The 23,016-nt window shown below is 37.7% G+C and overlaps 1 protein-coding gene across 1 annotated transcript; it reads right to left on the bottom strand.

Annotated features, from left to right (window-relative positions):
• Positions 1-95: 95 nt before the first annotated feature.
• RPT2 (Phototropic-responsive NPH3 family protein) lies at positions 96-3,450 on the bottom strand. The gene is made up of 5 exons (XM_088970941.1): positions 2,920-3,450; positions 2,717-2,786; positions 2,076-2,453; positions 1,246-1,971; positions 96-758 (listed from the first exon to the last, which is right to left on the bottom strand). The coding sequence occupies exons 1-5, from the start codon at positions 2,979-2,981 to the stop codon at positions 279-281; spliced, it is 1,716 nt and encodes a 571-aa protein (XP_088827067.1). The 5' UTR covers positions 2,982-3,450; the 3' UTR covers positions 96-278.
• Positions 3,451-23,016: the final 19,566 nt, after the last annotated feature.

Here is a 23,016-nt window from a genome sequence, read left to right as displayed (position 1 = left end):
ACCAATCAAATTCTTGGTTAAACCGATTCAAAGTCTAGGGTCACTTCAAATTCATTCGATCCTCCTTTATAAGAACAAAATTCTCCAACGAATAATTATCAAAATGGCAAACTTAGACATGATAATCATAAACAGGCCGGAATATTTACAAGAAGCTAGCAGTTTTCTAGCCAACTAACTTTCAACAGTACAGTAGTACATATATATATATATATATATATATATATAGGTATAGCGTATAAGTAAGGCAATAAACTAATAATAGCTTCTCCTACATTTTAAGAGACAGAGAATCTCCTCCTCCTAGGCTTGGTCAAGTCGATGGCACTGTCATCGATATTGGAAGTATCCTTGGATCCGTGCCGGAACGGATTCAGCTTCCCAAGAGTTTTTGATACCGATGAGAAGAAAGTGGGCTTCCTGGAGCCCCCTGACTTGGAGGAGGTTCCTTGATTCTTCTGCAGGTCCGAGATGTACATCTTCATCTTCAATAGCTCCGTCCGCAGGGCCTCGTTCTCTTTGATCAGGGAAACATCTGCTTGTATCTGGTTCCTGGTCATTAACGCGTCCTGTGTTTTACGATCGTCAATGACGCCACTTCGAAGCTTCAACTGGTCGTAGTAAAGTGCATGGAGGACGATCTGAACCGGCAGACGCTTGTTCTGGGAGGCGTGTACCCGAGCTTCGTAAGAAAGCTTGTGTGGGTCCATCACACTGCACACTTTCTCCCGCTCGATCTCGTCCAAGTTTGGATGTGCCTGAATCGAAACCAAAACCAGCAACATGATGAAATTAAAATATGCATCCACAAGTAACAAATGAGTTCCAGGTTGACACGTCAACGTGTAAAAAGTCAACACTATATGCACTCAACCCAGAGCCCTCGGCTTTGATACAAGAATCTTCTCAACCTGACTGGATGATCACAATCGTGGAATATCCAATAATCATCCAACAGGATTGCTTTTCTTCCGGTTTAACTGGGACCAATCAAATGGTACCTTCGGCTCCGGCTGGCTAGACCCTTAAGAGATCAGATCAACCTTCCGGTCTATATTATACTCCACTTTCTAGCCGTTGATTGGAACCCTACCCAACGGCTCAAAGTGACTTTTTTTTTTTGGTAATAAGCTCAAAGTGAAATGGCCTCATGTAATTGCAAGCAACAGAAAACAAAACGATTTATAGGCCAAAATAGAATACAACTGGCATCAGTCTTAGGCCCGACTGCCGGAGTGAACTCACCTTCAAGTAGATATCGATTGCTCGGTAGAGATCATCGTCTACCTTCCTCGCCATCTTGGGCACGAGAGTCGCGATGCCATTGAACTTGGAAATAGCAAGATCCTCGTACGTAGCAATCTCACCGAGATAAGCATCAACCGTCTTAGCAACCCTTTGCATGGCTGTGGAACAAGTTTCGCTGAAGTCACCAGCGTTAAAGACCGCCACGCTCTTCTCCTTCTCCACGAATCCTGAGATGATCCGACGAACGCTTTGCAGATCGACGAGCGTCTCCCCGTCGTAAGTGAACGACAAAACCAATAGATCGTCCACAGTAACGTGCTCCAATATCGCTGAGATCCTCTTCTCGAGCTCGTTCTTACAACTAATCGACGATTTCAAGAAAATCGCCGATCGAAGAATACAACACAGAAAGTTTACAGGGAAGGCAGCTTTTTCGGAGGGAAAGAGCGCAACAATCGACTCAAGAAGGTCCCGTTGCTGGTTCCTGATGTTAGAGTCACCGGGATCCAACGATTTAGTGCCATTTCCGGTGTGATCTCGGACGAGGTCTGGAAGGGCTTTCTCGGCGTACACCATCAAGCAACTCGCTAGGGTTAGTGTCTTCGCGCCGCGAGTTTTCATGGAAGTAAAAACCTTTTGAAAAGAGTTGATGTCTAGAATCGATAGCTCCTCGGTCCACCAATTTGTAGGGGAATGACTTGGAAAGTTTGCCTCCCTACATGCCTGAAAGCATAAAGCGAAAAAAAAAAGAGTTCATAGCTCAGTCGAGGATGACTTTAATTATCCATGATGGCAATAAAACCTCATATAGTTACCCATTCATCTACCTTTGCGCTTGCAACATCTATACATCTTTGTACAACCTTGAGGTCTGCTGCCATGGGAAGGAGAAGCTCGCAAGATTTCAAGACAACAACAGCTCCCGGAAGAGTGGTCAAGGCCACGTGAGAGAGGAAATCCTCGGTCCGTCCGGCGAGGTTGCTTTCGCTGTATTTATCAGTCATTTCGAGATATTCGGCGGCACAGCGAAGTGCGGCGACATTGTGTACTGTTATCTCAAAGTTGACACCATAGCAGAATTTTGCCGCCTTCTCGAAGATCTCAGGCCCTCCAGGGATGTCTGAAAGATCGATCCGAGTCAAATCTGGTTCTTTCGATTCCATGATCTTTCTTCTTATGTAACCGCTCTTAGCCACTAGCATGAACTGCAACAAGTCGACAACCAGCAAAAGACAGACAAAGTACTTATCATTTTGACTTCAAAAGATAACAACTGTGTAATGTTGATGGAAGTAAAGTATCTCTAGCTACGGCGAGGCAAAGTAAATTTGGGAGGAGAAGGACGAGCAAAATAAAAATTCAGTAGTTCTTGCTTCATTTTCGGATAATTTACCATAACAAAAAAAATTAAAAAAATTAAAATATTTTCTGAAAAACGAAAATTTGGAGGAGCAGGAGATTCCCTTACCTTGTGGAGGGCGAAATTCGCCTCGCCGATCTCGATGACTACGTCGGAAGGGATCTCTTGCGAGAAAAGCCTAAAGACAAGAAAAAAAGAAAACAAGTAATTCATTACAGAGTGAAGAGTCTCATGAATAATTAGAAAAAATAGAAAGAAGAACATAGGCACTGCAGACTGCAGTCGGCGGTTATGTTTCTCTTCTAAATTACCATTGGCCAGTTCTCTCCATGGCAAGCGAAACTCGGCTGCTGTTCTTCACGGTGGTAGCCATACAAGCGTTATTTGGACCAAGAAACGGCGGAGGCAGCGGCTTGAGAGATCTTAACAGAGGAGAAGGAACTCTTACTTTTTATTAGTATTAATTAATGTTGCTTTTAAACTATATATAAATAAATATATCATATACCTAATGTTTATCTTTTTCCATTGTAACTGTTTTTTTTTCTTTAACGTACTCGCGCGGCTTGCCTTGGTAGAGTGGGTCTGTGGGTGCTCTCTGGAGAGGGAGGATGGGGTGTGCTGACCAGGAGTGAAACCGGGTCGAGACGAACCAGATTGGCTCGTCCATGAATCATGCCAACCCTGGGTATAATAAAATGGGAGAACTTGTAGAGTAAACTGGTTTGTGTTGGTCGAGTCGTTTAGGGAAGAAGTTAGACAGCAGAACCGATGTTCTAACTTATAATTTGACTCAAACGGTCAAACCGGGAGAAACCAGTAAGGATCGGCTTACGGATTACAATTTACAATAACAAAATGAAGTTTTCTTATCCATTTTCTTTGCTCAATGAGGTGACGTGATCAAGTCTGAAACTCAAAGATGTGGTCAAGGCATCTCCAGACACCGCATGCATAAAATCTTGGATCAAGATTCTCCACGTCATCTCATGCTGACTAGACTCGCCGAGGGTTGTCACTGAACCGTCGTCGAGAGGATAACATGGTGGGCTCCACAGGAATCAATAACCAAATAGAAATTGTACGCGTGTCACTACCCATAAAGATTTGGCATCCATCCCATTGAGAAGAAAAGACATATACCTATTTAAATAATGAATCATTCAAGCATTCAGGGACCGTGGTCCCTACGGTCACAATTGTTCCCAACAATTTATTATCCTCCTCGACTAGACAAAACTGATCCCAATTGGATGAAGAGATGAGATGCTATAAATATGTGTACATGTACGTTTTCTTGTACACTACCAAACAAAGGGTACGTTGCCTTCTATACTCACTCGTTCAAGGAAAATATAATGCAGTATTTACATATAATGTAAAAGTAAAATGCTGTACCGCTATTGTTGTACATTTGTAAATGGAATTTTTTATATAATTAAATAAATTCTTATAATCTTGTGATGTTTTTCTTTTCATGCTTTTAAACATTATCATTACAAATTTCATTAATTATAATGATATCATTGAATAAAATAAAAATAATTATAACTTATTTTTTTTTTCTCTTTCATATTTGATATTAAACATGTAATTATTTATAATGGTGCCGCTGTTAATTATTTGCAATGATGCTATTAAACTTTTATTTTGTTCATATTTGTTAAAAACTGTCTATCTCTCATTTTATTTACAATCAAACCATGTTGGCCCTTGCTTTCCTCCCCTCGGATACTTTAGGGGGTCAGCCCGACACAGCCATCGGACCTCTTAAAATTTTATTTTATATGAAATTTGATGAATATAGTTGTTTATATATACAACAATAAAATTGAACTGAGCCCGTGTAGACCCAAGCCATGCCACATAGGGGTGTCAATTGGACTAGATTTGGTTCAATCTGATCCAATCTAATGTGAGTCCATTAAAAATGGACTAGGTCCAATCCAATCCAATGAATGTTTTGGAGAAATTTGGACAGGTCCAATTCAATGTATGGATCATCCAATCTATTCAAATTCATTTTGATTTAGATTGATTTCAACCCAAACTCGGTCCATTGACACATATATTCTTATCTTATATCAATAGACCAAATATTGGCTTAATCCAATCTAATAAATATTTTGGACTGGATTGGTCTAATCCGTCCAAATCGGTCTATTGACACCCTTAGTGCGGCAAGCCAAGTCTTTGGCCAAGTTCGGCCATAAACTAAGCTAAGCCATGTTTTTTAAAAATTTTGAAAAGAATAATTAAAATTTTAGCATAAATTAAAAAAGATCTTAAAATTTTATTTTAGCCTAAGCCTGCATGGGCTCTTGCTGTGTTGTGGGCCGAGCTGGTTCATGGGCCAAGTCTTAGGCTAGGCCGGGCCACGAACTAGGCTAAGCCTGTTCATGGGCAAAGTAGCTAGTTCAGCCTAACCTATTAAAAGCACTAAACTTAATAATTAAATAATTTGAGATAGCCTTTACCAATCTTGTGTTGATAATACATAAGGCTTGATTGATTTATTTACTTATTTTACTATATTGTTTAATTAGTTAATATTTTAATAATCCAACAAATTATTATTGTTAGAAAAGTAAGACATAGAATGGTGTATATATTTATATATATTTACTCTCTCACTTGATTGTCTATTTATCCCATTTATTTTACTAAAAATATTAATTAATTAAATTAAATTAATTATTATTTAAGTATTTGCAATTATTCCACTATATAAAACAAAAATACAATGACAAAAGTCATCTCTCCCTCTTTCACTCTATTGCTTGATGCTCGTGATTATTTATTTATTTATTGTTTTATTTTATTAAATTAAATATATTATTACCCATAAAAATTTATTTATTTTAAATAGATATTTTTTCCAATAAACTTTTAATTATAAAATTTACCTTTGGTAATTTTTTCCTATATAATAATTTACCTTTGACATGTCACTTACCATCATGTTTTGCCCCTGCAATGTAGGGGCCCCTCCGCTAGTTATATGGAATAATGAATGATTAATTTGGTTGTCAAACTCAAACATCAAAACTTATAGATTAATTGATTTAATGGGTTTCACCTAGACCTATTCATGAGTCAGGTCCGGCCAGGCTCAGGTCAGGCTTTCACTTTTTATTAATGCAATATATTGAGGCTTGAGCCCGAGCCTGGTCCGACCATCGGGCCTAAATCATAAGCCCGAGCCTGAGCCTAAAGATCAAGAGATGATTTGAGAGAGTTACATTTCTGATCCAAATATCGCCGATTTGCTGTAGGAAGGGTTAGTTGCCAGCAAACTGTAGAGAGAGAGATGGAGTTCACTGGTTGTTGCTTGTTGGCTTGCAGTTGTAGATGTCGCCGGTCATTGTTGGGGATGCCACTACTATGGAGTCTGGACCCAAAGCTTGAAGAAATGGAGATGCTATTGAGTACTCAGAGTTGGAGCTCAGAGTTGGTTGTCGGCTTGCCGCGTTAGATGCCGCCGACCACTATTGAGGATGCTACTACTTTTAGGCTATGGGTTATGGATTCAAAGCTCGGAGAGATGGGAATGGTGGGAGGCCGCTAAGTACTTGGATTAGGAGGTCGGAGAGATGCTGTCGTCAGCTCACCGCCTGTAGTATAGAAGGTAGATTAACTATCGCTGATCGCCGCTAAAAAACGGAAGAAGTTCAATTTGTCCGAAGTTCGAACAAAACACAAAATAGGGATGAGGAAGAGTGAAAGACTGTCGATTCAAATGAGTTAGGGTTAGAAAAAAAAGTATACATATATATATAGATATTAGTATTTAAATTATTATCAGATTGGACTGGGCTCGAGCTGGGCTTTTTTTAAAATCCTGAGCCTGATCCGAAATTAAGCCGGGCTTAGATTATAGGGCCTGACCTGGGCACACGGACCTAATAATATGTCCAAGCCCGACCGAATCCAGGCCAAGCCGTTACGCTACTCGACTCTTGAACAGCTAGACTTTCACCTGCATACCTACTTCAGTGATCATTGATCATGCTGGCGGCTAGAGATGTAAACGGATTGGATCAGATTCAATACTATTTATGTTGGAATCGATTCGATCGGATATGATAGGACTCGATTTGAATTCAAATCCTATTGATAAGTCAGATCTTTCGATCTGATCCGATTTGACTTGTCTTCTTTAAAAATCAATAAGTTATTAATAAAATAAAATAATCTAATTTAAATAAAATAAAAACAAAAAATATAAGTAATTTTTAATTATTTTCATCATATATTTATAAAAATATAATATAGATAACATATTTATAAATAAATAAATAATATATATATATATATATATATTATATTTATATTTATAAATATATAATATAATGGATCGAATCTCTCCGATCATATAAGGGTGATCTGAATCCGATCCAATTTATATTCGGATCCTAATTATTTGACCCGAGCCGAAATTCCGAACAGGAGTAATCCGAATTCTGGTGCCAAAAATCGATCTATAGAATTCCTTTCGATAAGTCACTAGAATTATCTCCGTCAAAGATTTGACCAGGAGAAGATGCTCTCGTTATCGGGTCAAAGATTTTTAAGTGCTGGGTTAGGATTTAGGAATTAGGAGTTTTTTTTTTTTTTTTTTTTATAATTAATTAGGATTTAGAAGTAAGAGTTTAGGACCATTTACAAACAGATCTTGCGTGGAACGCGTTAATTAATAACTGCACGTTTGGTACGTAGTCAACAGTCTAAAGTAAAAGTCTATGAGGACAAGAATGGGGTAAGATGAATTTATGGGCCGAGCCATGCATCTGTAAAACATTCCAGGTTCATCCAAGATTTTTGATCCTCTTGCTTGGGCGCTTTTGGAATCTAAAGTTTTCAGCTGCAACCACTTGACAACTATGGTCCATTTGTGTTCACATCTAATGCCATTTTCACAGTGAAAAAAAGGCAAAACATCAAATACGTAAGATTCATGAGTCGTCTTGTACTCCTCTTGAGCTAGAAAGTTCAGATAAAAGTAAGAACACTTCACGGATTCCATCCTAACCTTTTAAGAGGAGGAAAGGGATGTGAAAAGAATATGAGAAGATTCATGGAAAAAAAATATATGAGAAGATTTTGCAAGCTTGGTGAGAGGGACGTGAGAAGGTAGAAGGACAAATTAGGATTTGTTTTGCGGGTTTGGATGTAGTAGGCACGTTAGTTAAGCACAATGAGTGAGCACGTAATAGATGTGTGACACATGGGTCCGAATGTCGTAGGCACGTTAGGTAAATATAATGACTGAGCACGTAATAGCTGTGTGACACATGTCCCAGTTAATGTGTCTTTCATTCAAACGTTTTTGCTCTGTTAGACAGAAATTATCTATTATTTTATTATTTTTGTCAAAATAATTAAAAATAAAAGCAATGAAAAAGAAAAACCTAAACGTGTTGGGAGTTAGAACTCATTTACGTTTTCTTTTTTCAATGTTTTTTATTTTTAATTATTTTGACAAAGATAATAAAATAATGGATAATTTCTATTTAATGGAGCAAAAACGTTTTCATGAAGGGCACATTAACTGGGATATGTGTCACATGTGCTCATTCATTGTGCTTACCTAACGTGCCTAGTACATTTAGACCTGTGACACATGTCCCAGTTAATGTGCCTTTCATCCAAATGTTTTTATTCTGTTAGACATAAATTATTCATTATTTTATTATTTTTGTCAAAATAATTAAAAATAAAAACAATGAAAAAGGAAAACGTAAATGAGTCCCAACTCCCAACACGCTTAGGTTTTCCTTTTTCATTGTTTTTATTTTGATAAAAATAATAAAATAATGGATAATTTTTGTCTAACGGAGCAAAAATGTTTGGATGAAAGGCACATTAACTAGGACATGTGTCACACATCTATTACGTGCTCACTCATTGTGCTTATCTAACGTGCCTACTAAATCTGGACCCCTGTTTTGTTCTTGTGTGAGAATAACACCCGAAGAACACATTCTTTAAGTGAAAAATCGATGCGGTTCCCACGACGTTAACCCTTGCCTCTGCAAATATCAAAGGAAGGAGGGACTCCCTTGTCTCCAACCGGAGGACAAGTGAAAGATAGAAAGCATTGGCAACATTTTCAGCTAAGAACACGTCAATAGGTATGTTGTCTCGTCATCGTACCGTGCTTTGTTTTAAATTCACCTAGGTAGAGAGAGGGGTGGTCGTCTAAAATTTTATTAAAAAAACATTAACAAAATAGATAAAACAACGAACTTGCCTTACCTTGCCATAGAGGTGTAAATTGGGTCATGCCGCTCGCAACCCAATTTCGAGCCAGCCCGGCCTGACACGATTGTATGGGCCGTGCCAAGCTTGGGGTTTTAGGTCTGTAGGCGGCTCGGCCTAACATGGCCCATATATATAATATAAATTATAATTATATAATAATATATAGTATATAATATATTAATAAAATAAATAATTGTTTTGAATTTTATTAACTATTTTATTTAATTATTGTATACATCCAAATTCATATAAAATAAAATTTTAAGATTTTTTTTTCAATTTTTTAAATAAATAGCTTTGACTCGATATGGTCTAAGGCTCGGCCCACGAACCAGCCTAACATGTGGCACGACACAGCCCCATGCATACTCGGGCCATGGGCCACGATAGGATGACCCTCAAAATATCCTAGTAGAAGAAGGCACGGGCAACACGCGAGCCTTGCCGTGCCGGCCCAGCACGTCCCATTTTACATCCCTACCTTACCCCAAAATCCAAATAAGACATACTTCAAATCTTTCCCTTAAAACGCTCCACGCCTCCACCCTACCCAATGCAAGGGGAAGAAGGCAAAAGAAACAAATCACCTAATCATACTTGGAATCGGCAAACCACTGCACTCATCAAAAAACAAAACTTTGGCCTGCATTGTCAAATGGAATCGGATTGGCCTAATTTATTCATTTTATTTTTGTTAAATATTTTTATTTCTCAGGTTAAAATTCAGGAGATTAAGGTTAACTGCTTTTAGCATAAGCATAATTGCATGTGCAAGGTGTTTCAGGAGTACCATATTTTTTAGTTATAGAAAAAATTGCATTTAAATTTAAAAAAATGTTGGTACATAATTCATGGACATATATATATATATATTATATATATATATATATATAATATAAAGACATGTCAGATTTATATCAGAGACGGGATTATTCAAACCCTAACTTTAAACCGATTCAACCTTAGGTTGCATTTGGGTTGGTTCAGGCTATATCCCGGCCCAAGTTGCCCCTCAGAAAAAGGTGAATTGAATTTGGATACGACATAAGGAAAGATGAGTTGTACGTACGCGCTTGATTAATTGAATAAATGGTAATAGGAGTGTTTGGGGGGACAAATGCTCGCTTTTATGCGAGTGCGACAAGGGAGGTTGGCGCGATGTCCTTACCGCACCCAACTTTGTGGATGAGAGCGAACTGCTTTTCCAACCCTTTATAGTCATGAAATCCTTCTTTTCTACTCCATCGTCAGCATGTCATATCCACCGGTAACAAAGTGACGATGCATGTGTTAGTTATGTACATATTATAGAGCAGGCTTAATTATTCTTGGGCTCTGGGCTAAATTTATGGGCTTTTAATCTCGGTCTAGTTTTTAGACAAGTTTGCCTTTGCACCTAAGGCTCCATTTGGAAGGAATATAAATATAAATATATAAAGTGCAAAATTTAAGTATTTGTATTGTTTTATATACATTTGTATTATATATATTTATATCTGTGGTTTAGGCTCAGTTTGGAAGAAGTATACATACAAATATATAAAATACAAAATTTTGTATTTTATATTATTTTGTGTTTATTATAATGTGCTGCATTTGTACTCATTTAAGCATAATTGTTAACTTGTTGAGATTGCAACTTGGAAGGATCGTAATGATGCCTGTTAAAAGTTAAAACATTATTTCGAAAGTGGGCTTCACTGTACCTAAGGAAGCTATCAAGCTAACATCGAGCAAGTCAGTAAGGATTGGATTGGGCCTGCCACTTCTTGAACAAGTAAGCTGTATCCATAAATTCGGAATTTCCTACTCACTTCTTTTACCTACTCTCTATCCGTGGTGAATTGAAACCACACATCTGTATTATGAATTAAAAAATATATGAATTTAATTCACCATCAATAAAAAATGGGTAAAAAAAGTTTGTAAGAAATCTAGGCTCGCACTTACATCACCCAACCCTAGTGCAAGACAGGAAGAGAGATTTAATGCCAAGTCTACGCGACAACCGATATATGTGAGACCTTCACAATTCACAAAGGTCATTAGGCCAGCCCCCGCGTGTGCTTGGGACTGCCGCCTGTGAGTTGGTAATAAAAACACTTTTTTTGGGTAATATTAACACTATTAAAAGTATAAATTGCCATGCATTTAATATAGAGAAGTGGATCATCGGCTGTTATAAAAATAATGTAAATAACTAATTAAGGTCGCGCTTGGCTAAGTTTCAGTACCTGTGCCCCAAAAGTTCAAAAACACAAAACCCTGTTTTACGCTTTGTGCTTTGTGACTAGAAATTGTTTTGGTTTAGGTTATTAATGCTTTTAAAAGCAACTCTCACCTCATTTTTGTTTCCAACAGCTCAAAGTTCAAATTCATAAGCTCATCATTCCCTCCCACGCTTAGGTGTAATTCAGTAGCGCCAGAGCAAGGCATCCTCTCCTTATTAAATTCCCAAAATTTTCTATTCTAACGCACCACTTATTATTACATTAAAATCGAAAGTATTCTAGAAATAAGATTATGAAAATTTGGGATATTATAGAAATTGAATTGTGGAAATTTAGGGTGGTTTAGAAAAGGGATTATGGACACTTAACGCTGTGTTTAGTTTGAAAGAAAACGTAGGAAAAGGTAGGAGAACTCATACAAGATCTATAAAGTTTTTTCTACATTTCCTTTTCTTTCCTTACTTTTTCCTTCAAACCGAACGTACGGGAGAAAACCTGCCCCATTTGGGGTGGGCTGGGGTGAGGCCTCAGTTTTTATGGGAAAAATAATATTCCTACCTTTGAGCACGTTCAAAGGTATGCTTTCCAACCAATCCCCTTAAATGAATTTGAAAACTCAAAAGTGCCATTGCATCATAAAGCTAAGGTTATAGAGGTGTATCCTTCCAATTGTGCATATGGGTCCAATACACGTAGGGGTGGCAAATTTTCACCCAACCCGCTAAACCCACCTAACCCACCCAGTATCTAATCCACCCATTTACTTGGTGGGTTGTGCGATCAACCCATCACCTAATCCACCCATTTAATTGGGTTGGGTTGTGGATAACCATTGGGTTAACCATTATAGACATACGCATTAATTCTTTAGCCTTTTTTTTTTTTAAATTTTCTTCATTTAAATTAAATAATTTATAATTAATGTATTAATTTTCCATTAATTATTGACTAAATTTAGTTTTGTCTTGAATCAACACACTTCACCCAACATAAATCCAAATCAACTTGACCTGAGTTCAGACCAATTCAACGCGGTCTGACCCGAGGTAGAATATAACGATATGGGTCGGCCCGAATCCGAAATGGACCCAGGCGGTATGGTTCGATACTGCTTGATCTACTCGCTTTGGGTCATTTGGTCCAACCAGTATTCACACTGTACGACCCGACCCGGTACAAGCCGATCTGAGTCGACCCGAATCCAAAATAGGCCCTAGGTGGGATGCTTCGTACTGCTCGCTCTGACCGGTTTGGGACGTATAGTCCAACCAATATTCACACAGCCCAACCTGGTACAAGCCTATCCAGCCCAACCTGGTACTGCTCGCTCTGACCGGTTCGGTGTCCGCATGCTTTTTTTGTTTTTTTTTCGGTTGATCGTCAACCCAAACTAAATCCATACCAGCCCGATTTACTTACGTTGACCCACTTTGGGTTGGTCAATTTGGTCCCAAACCCGTGCACAAACCTAATATGGTCCGGTCCAAGTCAATCCACCATTCACTAAACTGGTCCGGTCCAATCGGATTGATACAGATCTAAACGGTTCAACCACCGTTGACGTGATTAGCTCGAAAATAATCCAATTAGATAGTTCAAGTTGTCAGACCGGTTTGAACCCAAGTGGTTCGGTCAAACCCGAAATCCGAGCATAGTTAAATGGCTTCACCGCTAGTGTAAAAATAACATGCACGTAATGTGATATGAACTTTCACCACTTGTGTAAATAGTAACTACAATTAACACTAAGCTATGACCAATTTATTTATTAAGAAAGAGTTAGTTTATTTTTTAAGTCCATAAATATAAGATTAATGGGTTTGGGCGGGTTGGATTTGGTTAAAGTGACTCTGGGTTGAACCTAATCCATTTAATTTTATATAAGTAGGTTGGATTGGTGGGTTAAACCCAACCCAACCCAACCCGCCCAATTGCCACCGCTAAATACACGCAAAGGCATGTTAGACAACAAGAATTTTTCACTCCCTATTTAGAAAAAGAGATGTTGGCATGATTTGAACCTAAAGCCAACTATGCCAAAGACTTAAATTACTAATCCACCTTACATTTTATGATAAAAAACGAAATAAATTAACACTTATTAATTTTAATGTCCACATGCAATTCAAAGAAATAGCATCTATCTATACTCAACGACTCCAACTACGAATAAAAAAGATTAATATTCAAAATCAGTATCTCATAAATTAATAAACTAAATAATCTAAGAAAAAATGAATTTTAGTCTCAAGAAATTTATACACATAAAAATATTAATAATAGAATAATCTTTTCTGATAAATTATTAATTAAAGTTTTAATTTGCATTTAATAACAATACATTTATTATTTACAAAATTGAAAATATTATTTATAAAATATTCAAGAATATAATACAAATTGAATCTATCAACTTCATGAATCTACATTTATATAAAAAAATGATTTTATAATTTAGAAAAATTAAATAAATAAAAATTAATAATAGAATAAATATTTTAGTAATTAGAAGTTATGAATTTTCATATGATTGTATCTTAAAAATTTTTAAAGGTTTTATATATTTTAAGTTAATATTATATATTTTTTGTATAATATTAATTGATATTTTAATTTACATTTTATAATAATATATTTATTGTTCATAAAAATACAAAATATTGTTTACCAAACATTTGAAAATTAATTTTTTAGTTGACATTTTTGTTGATATTAAAAATTAAATAGTAAAATATAAAATAATTGATATAAAAATGTAAATGCAAAATTTGCATACATTTTGTGCCTTGAACTTTACTAAAAAATAAAATAATAATGGCTTTGTGCATGCATTAATTTATAAAAATCTATATATTATGTGTTTTGGACTGTTGAATGATGTATAAATAAAATTGTATGATATCTATGCATTGTGATATATTAATTGTAATGTATTTCTTTATATATGCCATTAAAATATACATTTTCTTATGTATTTATACATTATTTGTAGCAATTTTGATTAAATTTAATTTCATTAATATATTTATAAAGTTTTTATGCATTTTAGTAATATACCCAAACACATTCATATTTTCCGTCTGCATCCATGTGTTTCAAAAACAAGTCCAGATCCGTATTCATATCTAACTTGTTCAACTTGATACTCGAAATAAATACTTTGATCCATTGCATGAAGCCTCCCTCCCCATACTCTAAACCCTTATTTCTTTTTTCCACCATTCTCCCTTGAATAATAGCGGAGACTAAAGATGGATGCAAGTCGGGCGGAGCTAGCTCGGACCTTGGTTTGGCGATAAAGCATAATGCTCAAGTTCAGGCTCAAGCCAATTATACCTTATTCACAATCTTTTGGATCATTGCTTTTATATTGGCTCCACAATTTAACATAAAAGGGGTCTGACGAGTACAATATGGTAGTTGGAATGTGGGTGAAGCATTCTGTCGGGGTGTTTATGCATCGCCATCACCATCTCTTAACACTAATGAGATGGGATTGTCCTTTACGCTGTGTTTTCTATAGGAATCACTTGTCCGGGAAAACATATTAACAAATGAGGCCTAAGAGGGAATTTGAAAAAAAAAAAGGAAGAAAGAAACCAAGGACTAGTAAATCAAGTGAAATGCTTTTGCACAATATAATGACTAACATAGGGCAAGTCTTCGCTAATGTAATTTCATGGCAAAAATGGTTGGTCATCAAGAACCTTTATCCACCCTCCCGATGTGGTTGCTTCCTCCATTATGGATAACCTGTAACTGTACAAACTGGAGGAAAATACTACAAAATAAAAGTTGGTGTGAATTACGACTATTAAGCATTTTCAATGTATATATCTCTGTTGGATAATAGTTTGGTAGTATAGAAAGTTAAAATTAAATCAATGGTGTAAACAATAAAAATAATAAAAAATTTTGATCAACAGAGATCAAGTCCTTAGAGTGAAAGATGTAAAATCTGTAGACAATGCATGGAAGAACATATGCGTGGGAAATTCAATAACAAAGTATAGAAAACTTCTTGGTAATTAGTTGACTTACGGAAAACGCCGTTATCCTTAAGACCGATTTCAATTTTCACCCCCCTGGGTGAGTCTCTAGGATACCACAGTTCCTAGTTCCAAAGAAGTGTGCACTCACGACTGCGAACAACGAACTATAACACTATATGCATGCACAACATGCAGACAAGGAATAGCAACAACAGAAGCCAATGTAAAACTAGTAAAAACCCATGTTTGAGGAAGAAAAGAGAGAGCAAAATAGATAGGCATGGTCATGGGACATTGAGGAACATGTCATCTTCTTAAACCATACTTACAAAAAACCTGCTAGACTGCTAGTGTGTCAAATACACCGATTCACGAACCGGCCGATAGTCTACATCTCAAGCTTGACGATTCCGACTTTCCGACCCATCGCGTCCCATAAATTTACAAGCTGCCAGGAACTTTGCATAGGAGCTATCAGACCTCTTACGACCTAATCACCATAATTCCTTAGCCCAATGTTGCTTCTTTATTATTTATATATAACAAGAATTTGAAATGGAATGTGAGTTTTAGAATCAAATGGAAATGTATCATATTAATTGTATTGCATTGTATCGGTTGATAAGCATTGATACATAGCGTTTTTCTATTAAAAAAAATTAAAACTTATAGCATGATTTGAACCTGAATCACCTAATGCCTAGCACGGAAACTCATAACCCAACTTCAAACAATTAAGCCCTCTCATGTCTTGTGACATCTAATGAAATAAAATAATTTTTATTAACTTTTGTATCCATTCAAACAAATAATAGATATTTATATATAATAACTCCAACAAAGTATTAAAAGAAATAACATTTAAAATTACCAATTTATAAACAAATGGAATAAATAATCTATCAGCTTCACATTTACATCAAAAGATGATTTTAGTCTAAATAAATTTATACAAATAAAATATTAATAATAGAATAATTATCTTAGTACTTCAAATTTATAAATTAGTGCATGACATATATCTTAATTTTTTATATATTTTTATAATTATTAATTAATATTTTGATATACATTAAATAATAGTATATTTATAATTTACAAAAAATAAAAATTTCTTTACAAAATATTCAAGAACATAATATTAAACTGGATCATCAAATCCACTAATTTACATTTATGTTAAAAATGATTTTTAACTTAAAAATTATAAACAAAAATTATTAATGGAATAACTATTTTAGTAATTAAAAAATATGAATTTGAATATGATATATGTCTTAGAAATTTTAACACATTTGACATATTTTATGTTAAAATTATTATACTTATATAAATTATTAAATGATAATTGAATTTATCTTTGAGAATTTAATATTTGGTTAACTTTTTTGTTAATGTTAAAAAGTAAAAATAATAAATATAAAACAATTGATATAATAATTGGGATAAAAAAACTTGTTTCTTAGTCTCTAGGCATTTCGCGACTCCCACTGGTCAAGCGTTCTAAGGCTCCCATGCGAGTTGGCAACCTACAGATAGTAGAGCCGCCCCCGCAAGTTGAGCTCCCTGAAGCATATCGTTGGACGACCAATGTCTTCAAGGGCTGACGCAGTGTAGTCATGGCACCGACCCACCGTTCAAATAGCAACAATGCCGCACGTATCAACTATGCTCTCACAAGGGGGCAGAATCTAAACAACTAGCCTGACCAAACTTCAATGATCTGGACCAGATTGTCTCTTAGCCCAAACTGCAAAGCCTCATTACTGATCGAGCCCTCCATGGCTCTCGTGAAAGTTAGCAACTCGCTGACTATGGAGCTGGCCTTACATGTCAAACCTTTCATGGTTCCCGTGAGAGTAGGTGACCCGCAGATAGTAGAGCCACCCCCTCAAGGTGAGGTCCCCATGGCTCTAGTAGGAGTGGGTGGCTATCAATTCCACAAGAAGGTGTAGTACATGTACGACATTATCCTGCGAGTGCAGACATGGGAGAGTCAATCCCACGTGATGGCATTGATGCAGCCGCGTTTAAAGTTACTATAAAATGACCATTTGGCATTCTGGTCAACCGAATTTTAAGGGGAAGCCAAGCTGCCTTTAGTTAAGGTCCCCTATGCCAACCTTGGGATACTTCAGCAGTTCGAGAGCTTCGCATCGTTTTGATTGAGCCAAAATTATGAGTCTAATCGCTTTGGCACCTAGGAAACTCGTACACCTTGGAAATATTAGATGTTTCGACACTTGGCCTATTTTCTAGTAGATGAAAATGCAAGGCGAGAAAGAGGGGCACAATATATGCAAAAAGTTGATTCCATTGGATAAAAAAGAAAGAGTGCATCGCTTAAAAAATGGCCAATCAAGCATCCCCTTCCTCGGCATCGTCGTTCCCACCGATCTCTTCAACCTCTTCGCCAAGACTGTTCTCATTGATCATCTTTTCGGTGGTGTTGAATCTAGTCAATGATGAAGACGCCGGACACGCTGGGAAAGAAAGGGGAAGTTTTAGAGCTGGAGGCCCTTATTGCAACCTCAAGAGTTGGTATAGGGGGCATGTTGGAGGTCGGCTCAGAAACATGGATGGGGTCAGGACACAATACATCCCCATCCTCTTCTAGGTCAATCACGGTACACTCGGCCTACCTCCTCAATGATGGTGAGTTGGTGGCCTCCATCGTCCTTCTTTGCCTTATGTTTGCCCTGGCTGCCTTGGCCACAACAAGGATGTTGGATGTGCTTAACATCTTTGCATAGGAAATTACAGTTAGTTGAATTGGAAACAAAAGGAAAGTAGCTTGCAACAAAGAAAATATTGAGGTAGATCTACCAACTAGACTAAGGACGGCCTCAACGAGCATTGGCTTAGCTAGGAACTCCTCGGCTAGAGATCACCGTGCTACAAGGAACCTAACTTCGTCAGCCAACTTGCTATCAAACATGACAATAGCGACCTTCCTTGGTTTAGGTCGCCAAGTAGCATCGACCGACTAACCCTCCTTAGGTCGCTGTTGAAGGGAAGCCGTGAAGGAGTTTGTACCTAGGGCGGTAATTCATATAAAAACAATAGTGCACCTTGGGAATTTCTTAATATTGTAGAGCCCAATGAAATCGTAAATGTCCAGGTCAATACCGAAGTGATGATAAAGAGAGACCGTCCCCACGATGCACCAAATCGAGTTTAGATGGAGTTGTCCTAGGGAGATCCTTTAGTGACTGAGCACGCCGCAAAAAAAGGGGTGAAGTGCGAAGCGGAATCTGGTGACCAACGTCTCTTCAAAAATAAATACTTGGTTCAGGCCGCAGTACCGAGGTTATTGGCTAAGGCTGGGCAGGATGCAGTTATAGTATAAAGGAATGCAAAAGGTCATCATCAACCTAACAACCTCCTCGCTAGTCAGCAAGCTAGGGACAACCCCCTGCCCCACGAGTTGAGAGGTGGAGGCTTCCCTCTGAGGCTTGTTGGTCTAGGGCCGAGGTGTCGGCCTCGTCTTGAATAGGCACACTCAACTCTCCGTAAGAACCCTTGGAAGACATTTTGGAAAAGAAAGGCCACTCACCGGATAGGACGACAATGAAAGAACTTTACGATGAACTAGAAGAAAGACCTCACTCGCAACAGGTAGAGATCATCCATTCTCAAGCAATCTTCACAAATGCACAATGTGAGTGGGACCCCCAGGCCCCACCCTTTATTTATAGAAAAAGGGCTGACTTTTGAACAACCATGATGATATTGATCTGACAGCATAGGGACCATCCCGCATAAAGACATGGCAGGCGATTTGAATTTGAACTTTTGTGCCATAATCAAAATTTGAATTTGTCGCATGTTGCTTCCTGTGCTCCTTAAATTGAATTTTGAATTTGCTGTGCATAGCACACCATGTCTTTGGAAGTTTGAAGTCCACCTCGCCACGAACGCCAAGGTGTCGAGCTATCATAGAGGGGCGAACCGGACCTAGTCACTTTGAGCCAAAGATGTATAACAAGTCGACCTTGAGACACGTTGACTGATCTATGCAAGTTGGCCCCCATCTAATTAGCTCGACATCATTTTGACTTTGTCGTTACCCTAATTGGCCTGTCCACTTTTTTGTGCAACGACCGAAGTTACTTCGATTTGAAGGAAGACTAGTTCTCTTTCAGCACCTTGGAAGACATGCAAATTTGGTTGACTTCTTTACAGTCATCCTCCACCTTGGTTTCAACCTCCGTATCGACCTTGTCGGTTACTCCTTCAAGGATTGGCTTGAGGGACATTATGCTGAAGTCTACATAAGTGGAGTTACCTAAGGAAGCATTCACACAGTTTGAAGCCCCTCTTGAGGATGGCATGACAAACTTCGTTCGAGGTATTTGGTCAAATTGTAGAACTCCTTGACATTTGCATTGCAAGTATGGTAGATGTCATCTGAGTGCCTGCTCCGCCTCTCCTCAAACGAATGAGTTTGCTCCTATGCACCGATAATCAAGATGGTAAAGCCCTATGTAATGTTGCATTCAAACCTTACACTCTTTTGACTTTGGGAGCAAACTGGACCGATGTCTATGAGCTCATCGAACTAGTCATTCCGGGTCAAGAACCTACAATGAGCTACTCCCTTTGTCGAACCGACCTCGTCTAGGGAGAGGGTGGGGGGCAATTGATGAGGGGCGAATTGGCCCTCTAGTGATATTACACCACATGGTGACCTTAAACTGTTGTTTAATACCTCGGTGTCATGCAGGCACCTTGACTTAGGACCATATCGGCCATCTCGGGATTAGGTCAGTTAACCCAATTTCAAGTTAGGGACCTCAACATGAGAGGTGATTTCTCTCTACCGACATGGTTAGAACGCGGTTGGCCACCTATAGGACGTTGTGGCCGACTCTCGTTACAAGTGAGTTATCATCTCCGACTTCTCTGAGATCACAACTCTCAACCGTTAGATCTATTTTCTGCATCGTCCACATCAGAGTTGATTGGATGGACTTTATCCCTATGTGGATTAGATATCCAACTAAGAGATCTCCTCCAAACATGGTAGACACGGTTTCTCGGGAATCTCGGATGCATTACAGGAAACTCTCGGTTTCTTACACCTATATAAAGGCATCCCCTCCCTTAGAGAAGATATGTGCGATTTTTCTCTCTCACAGTGATTTAGCTCTCCAATATACTTTACTGATGACGAAAGCATGAAAATGTATATCTAAAGTGTACTCAACAATTGAAATTTGTAAAATAAAGAGTTTAAAAGTAATATTTTTCCATACTAATTTTATAAATGTCAATTTTATTATTTGTGCAATTTTTATGCTGAAGGAATTAATAATTGAATGGAGGAAAGCCCAAACATAGGTCCAAGAAACCCAAACCCAAGTTCCATGACCCAAGTATGAGTGTTGATTCATGTCCCGCTTTAGTCTGAACATGCCGGTATTTTGGGCATATCTTTCTCTACAGATGATTCTTGAGGGGATGGATAGCTAAGAGATAGAGCTACAATTCATCTGTTGATAACTTCCTCTAAATCAATCTCTATCCCGGCGAAAATTGGGGGATAAGACATTAATCTGGGCATAGCAGATTGAGGAGCCTAGCAGCACAATAAAATGGAAAAAATTGACCAAAAAGGGGGACGATTTTCAGAGGTTATTTGGCATTATTTTCTCAGTCTTTCATAGAGGAGAAGAGGAGAGAATGACGTCCAAGCGCGGCTAAAACTTCAACAAGGCTACGAATGATCTTGATCGATGAGTTTTACTTGTTATTTTACTTTGATTCTTGAGAGATTTCAATGTTTAATTTTGTTCTTGAGAGATTTTTTTTATTATTTTGATAAACCCTGAAGATATATTCTTCAATTTCCATATAAGATTAGTCATGCTCTTTTTATGTGCAATTTGTTGAAAATAATTGAGACCAATTAAACAAATCGATCAAGTGAATCTCGAAGCCTTGTTCATCATAATACTACTTTTCATCATTTAATCATCGTTACTTTTATTCAAATATTTTTGCTCTTCTTTTTATTTTTAGAAAATCAATATTTTTTCTAGGTTAATCACTATTAGCAATAACTCTTTTTGTTGGTTTAATCAGCTTCTCTGTGGATTCGACACCTAGAGCTACGCTTCAACAACCGCTTAGCCAAGGGTAATAATTTTGGGCGAGACAACTAACTTAAGCATCAGAGTGCCCGACCCTGGTAAAGAAATGTGAGTACTCTAATACCATCTTTCTGTGGGTCAACCTGATGAACTCACACCTCAACATCCGAGCTGCCTTCCAACAGGGAACTGCTAGATCGCGCATCATCAAAGTCGTGGTTGAGAACAACCCCAAACAAAAACCTTAAAAAATGGATGAATTTGGTCAAGACGTAGGTTCACAAGCGAATATTGAAGGGATTATAGCAGATAAGGGCAATTTTTTTTACATAATAATCAAAATGAGATAACTTTTATTTGAAAAATATCAAAAAAGGGTAGTCACTCGTCTTCCTCCTCTACCTTTGTATTCACCCGCTTCGACAGTGCAGGAGGGGGAAAAGGAGGCATTCCACCTCTGTATCCAGCTCTAAAGAATTGTACATCTCTGCTTCCATTAATGGTTGAAATGAAAATACCCATCCATCGAAGCTATACCCCACTCTATCTTGCGCATTTGAAGAAGAAACCCACTCTATCTTGTACATCTGAAGAAGAAACCCAGAATACATCAATGGACGAGGATGTGCTATACATGGTTGATGAGACCAAAGGAGTGCTCAGGAGATACAATTCTTCTGGGGATTGTTGGGAGGAGCTCATTCAGTCAGTCCATCTCAAAGGAGTAGTGCAAATTGCAGCCGACAGGGGTAAGGTTTGTGCTATTCGTTCATATAGTGGCGAAATTGCAGTGGTTGATGTCGTCGCCAGACCATCACAATTGTGGGTTGTGGATCCACCACTGGCATTGCAAGTTGTTGTTGTTCATATCTTGTCAAGGATGATAAGGCCCGTACCGTGACTGTTGTAACCAACATCATGGCTAGCAAAGGAGGACGATCCTTTTTTCAATGAAAGGTGTCTTTTTTCTTTCTTTTTTTACAACATTTTTTGGTTGGAAATTGAACCCAATAGAACTACTGACATTGAAAGTATCGATGTTGGAGGAAGTACCGACGTACACCGTCATCCCAATTGGATTCGCTGCAATTCCCTCAGCGACAAGTACCAGTGTACCACATTGTCTACATCTGAAGCACAAATTTGTAAACTGTAGGCCATCACCATGAGGAGATCTGTGAACCTGAAGATTACGATCGTCTTTGTCTGCAACTAATACACAATTGTCAAGAAAGAGGATTTACACAGTTTTGGTTAATAGGGTGGTAAGCCATCACCGGAGGACTTACACAACGGCAAAGGAAGATGATGAACAATAACACTGCTTTTATTTGTTATTTTCCAAAAAAAAAATACTTTTTTTTTATTATTATATAAAAATAGTGTTTTTTGTTGATATTAAGGGCAAAAAAGTTGCCCTTATATGCTATTAACCCAATATTGAATTAATTAGTTGGTTCTCCTAGTTTATATATCAAAAGTCACAGCCAGCCGAATTTAATGCGGGTGGCCCGACACTTACCATTGGAGAGGGTGGAGTGGGGACCGAAAACCCTTTCTGTGGTGGGAGTACCAAAATTCCATTACCATTTATGTGACCCATCCCATTCGAACAAGATTTAGCTGAACGCTGTAGTTGTTCAGCGGACTGTGGAACCGGTAATAAATTCATGGGCAGCCTGCTGAACAGCTAAATCGTTCAGTTAATCAGAATTCATCCTATTCGGTATCTTTTAGCAAATTCGGATTACCTGAATGCGGTGGCTGTTGAATGGGCTGTGGAATCAATGATGATGTTCCAGGTCAATGGTAAAAGTTAAATGATC

This window comes from Nelumbo lutea, chromosome 2 (assembly GCF_056320005.1).
Source record: "Nelumbo lutea isolate HS-2025 chromosome 2, American lotus-T2T, whole genome shotgun sequence".
Taxonomy (NCBI): Eukaryota; Viridiplantae; Streptophyta; class Magnoliopsida; order Proteales; family Nelumbonaceae; genus Nelumbo; species Nelumbo lutea.
This window is presented reverse-complemented; position numbering and strand designations above follow the sequence as displayed.

Excerpts from the sequence above, each read along its gene's own strand:
- RPT2 (XM_088970941.1), bottom strand. The coding sequence starts at position 2,981 with ATGGCTACCACCGTGAAGAACAGCAGCCGAGTTTCGCTTGCCATGGAG. Across the intron at positions 2,787-2,919 it reads ATGGAGAGAACTGGCCAATG|GCTTTTCTCGCAAGAGATCC; the intron begins GTAATTTAGAAG and ends TCTTGTCTTTAG. Across the intron at positions 2,454-2,716 it reads CGAATTTCGCCCTCCACAAG|TTCATGCTAGTGGCTAAGAG; the intron begins GTAAGGGAATCT and ends GACTTGTTGCAG.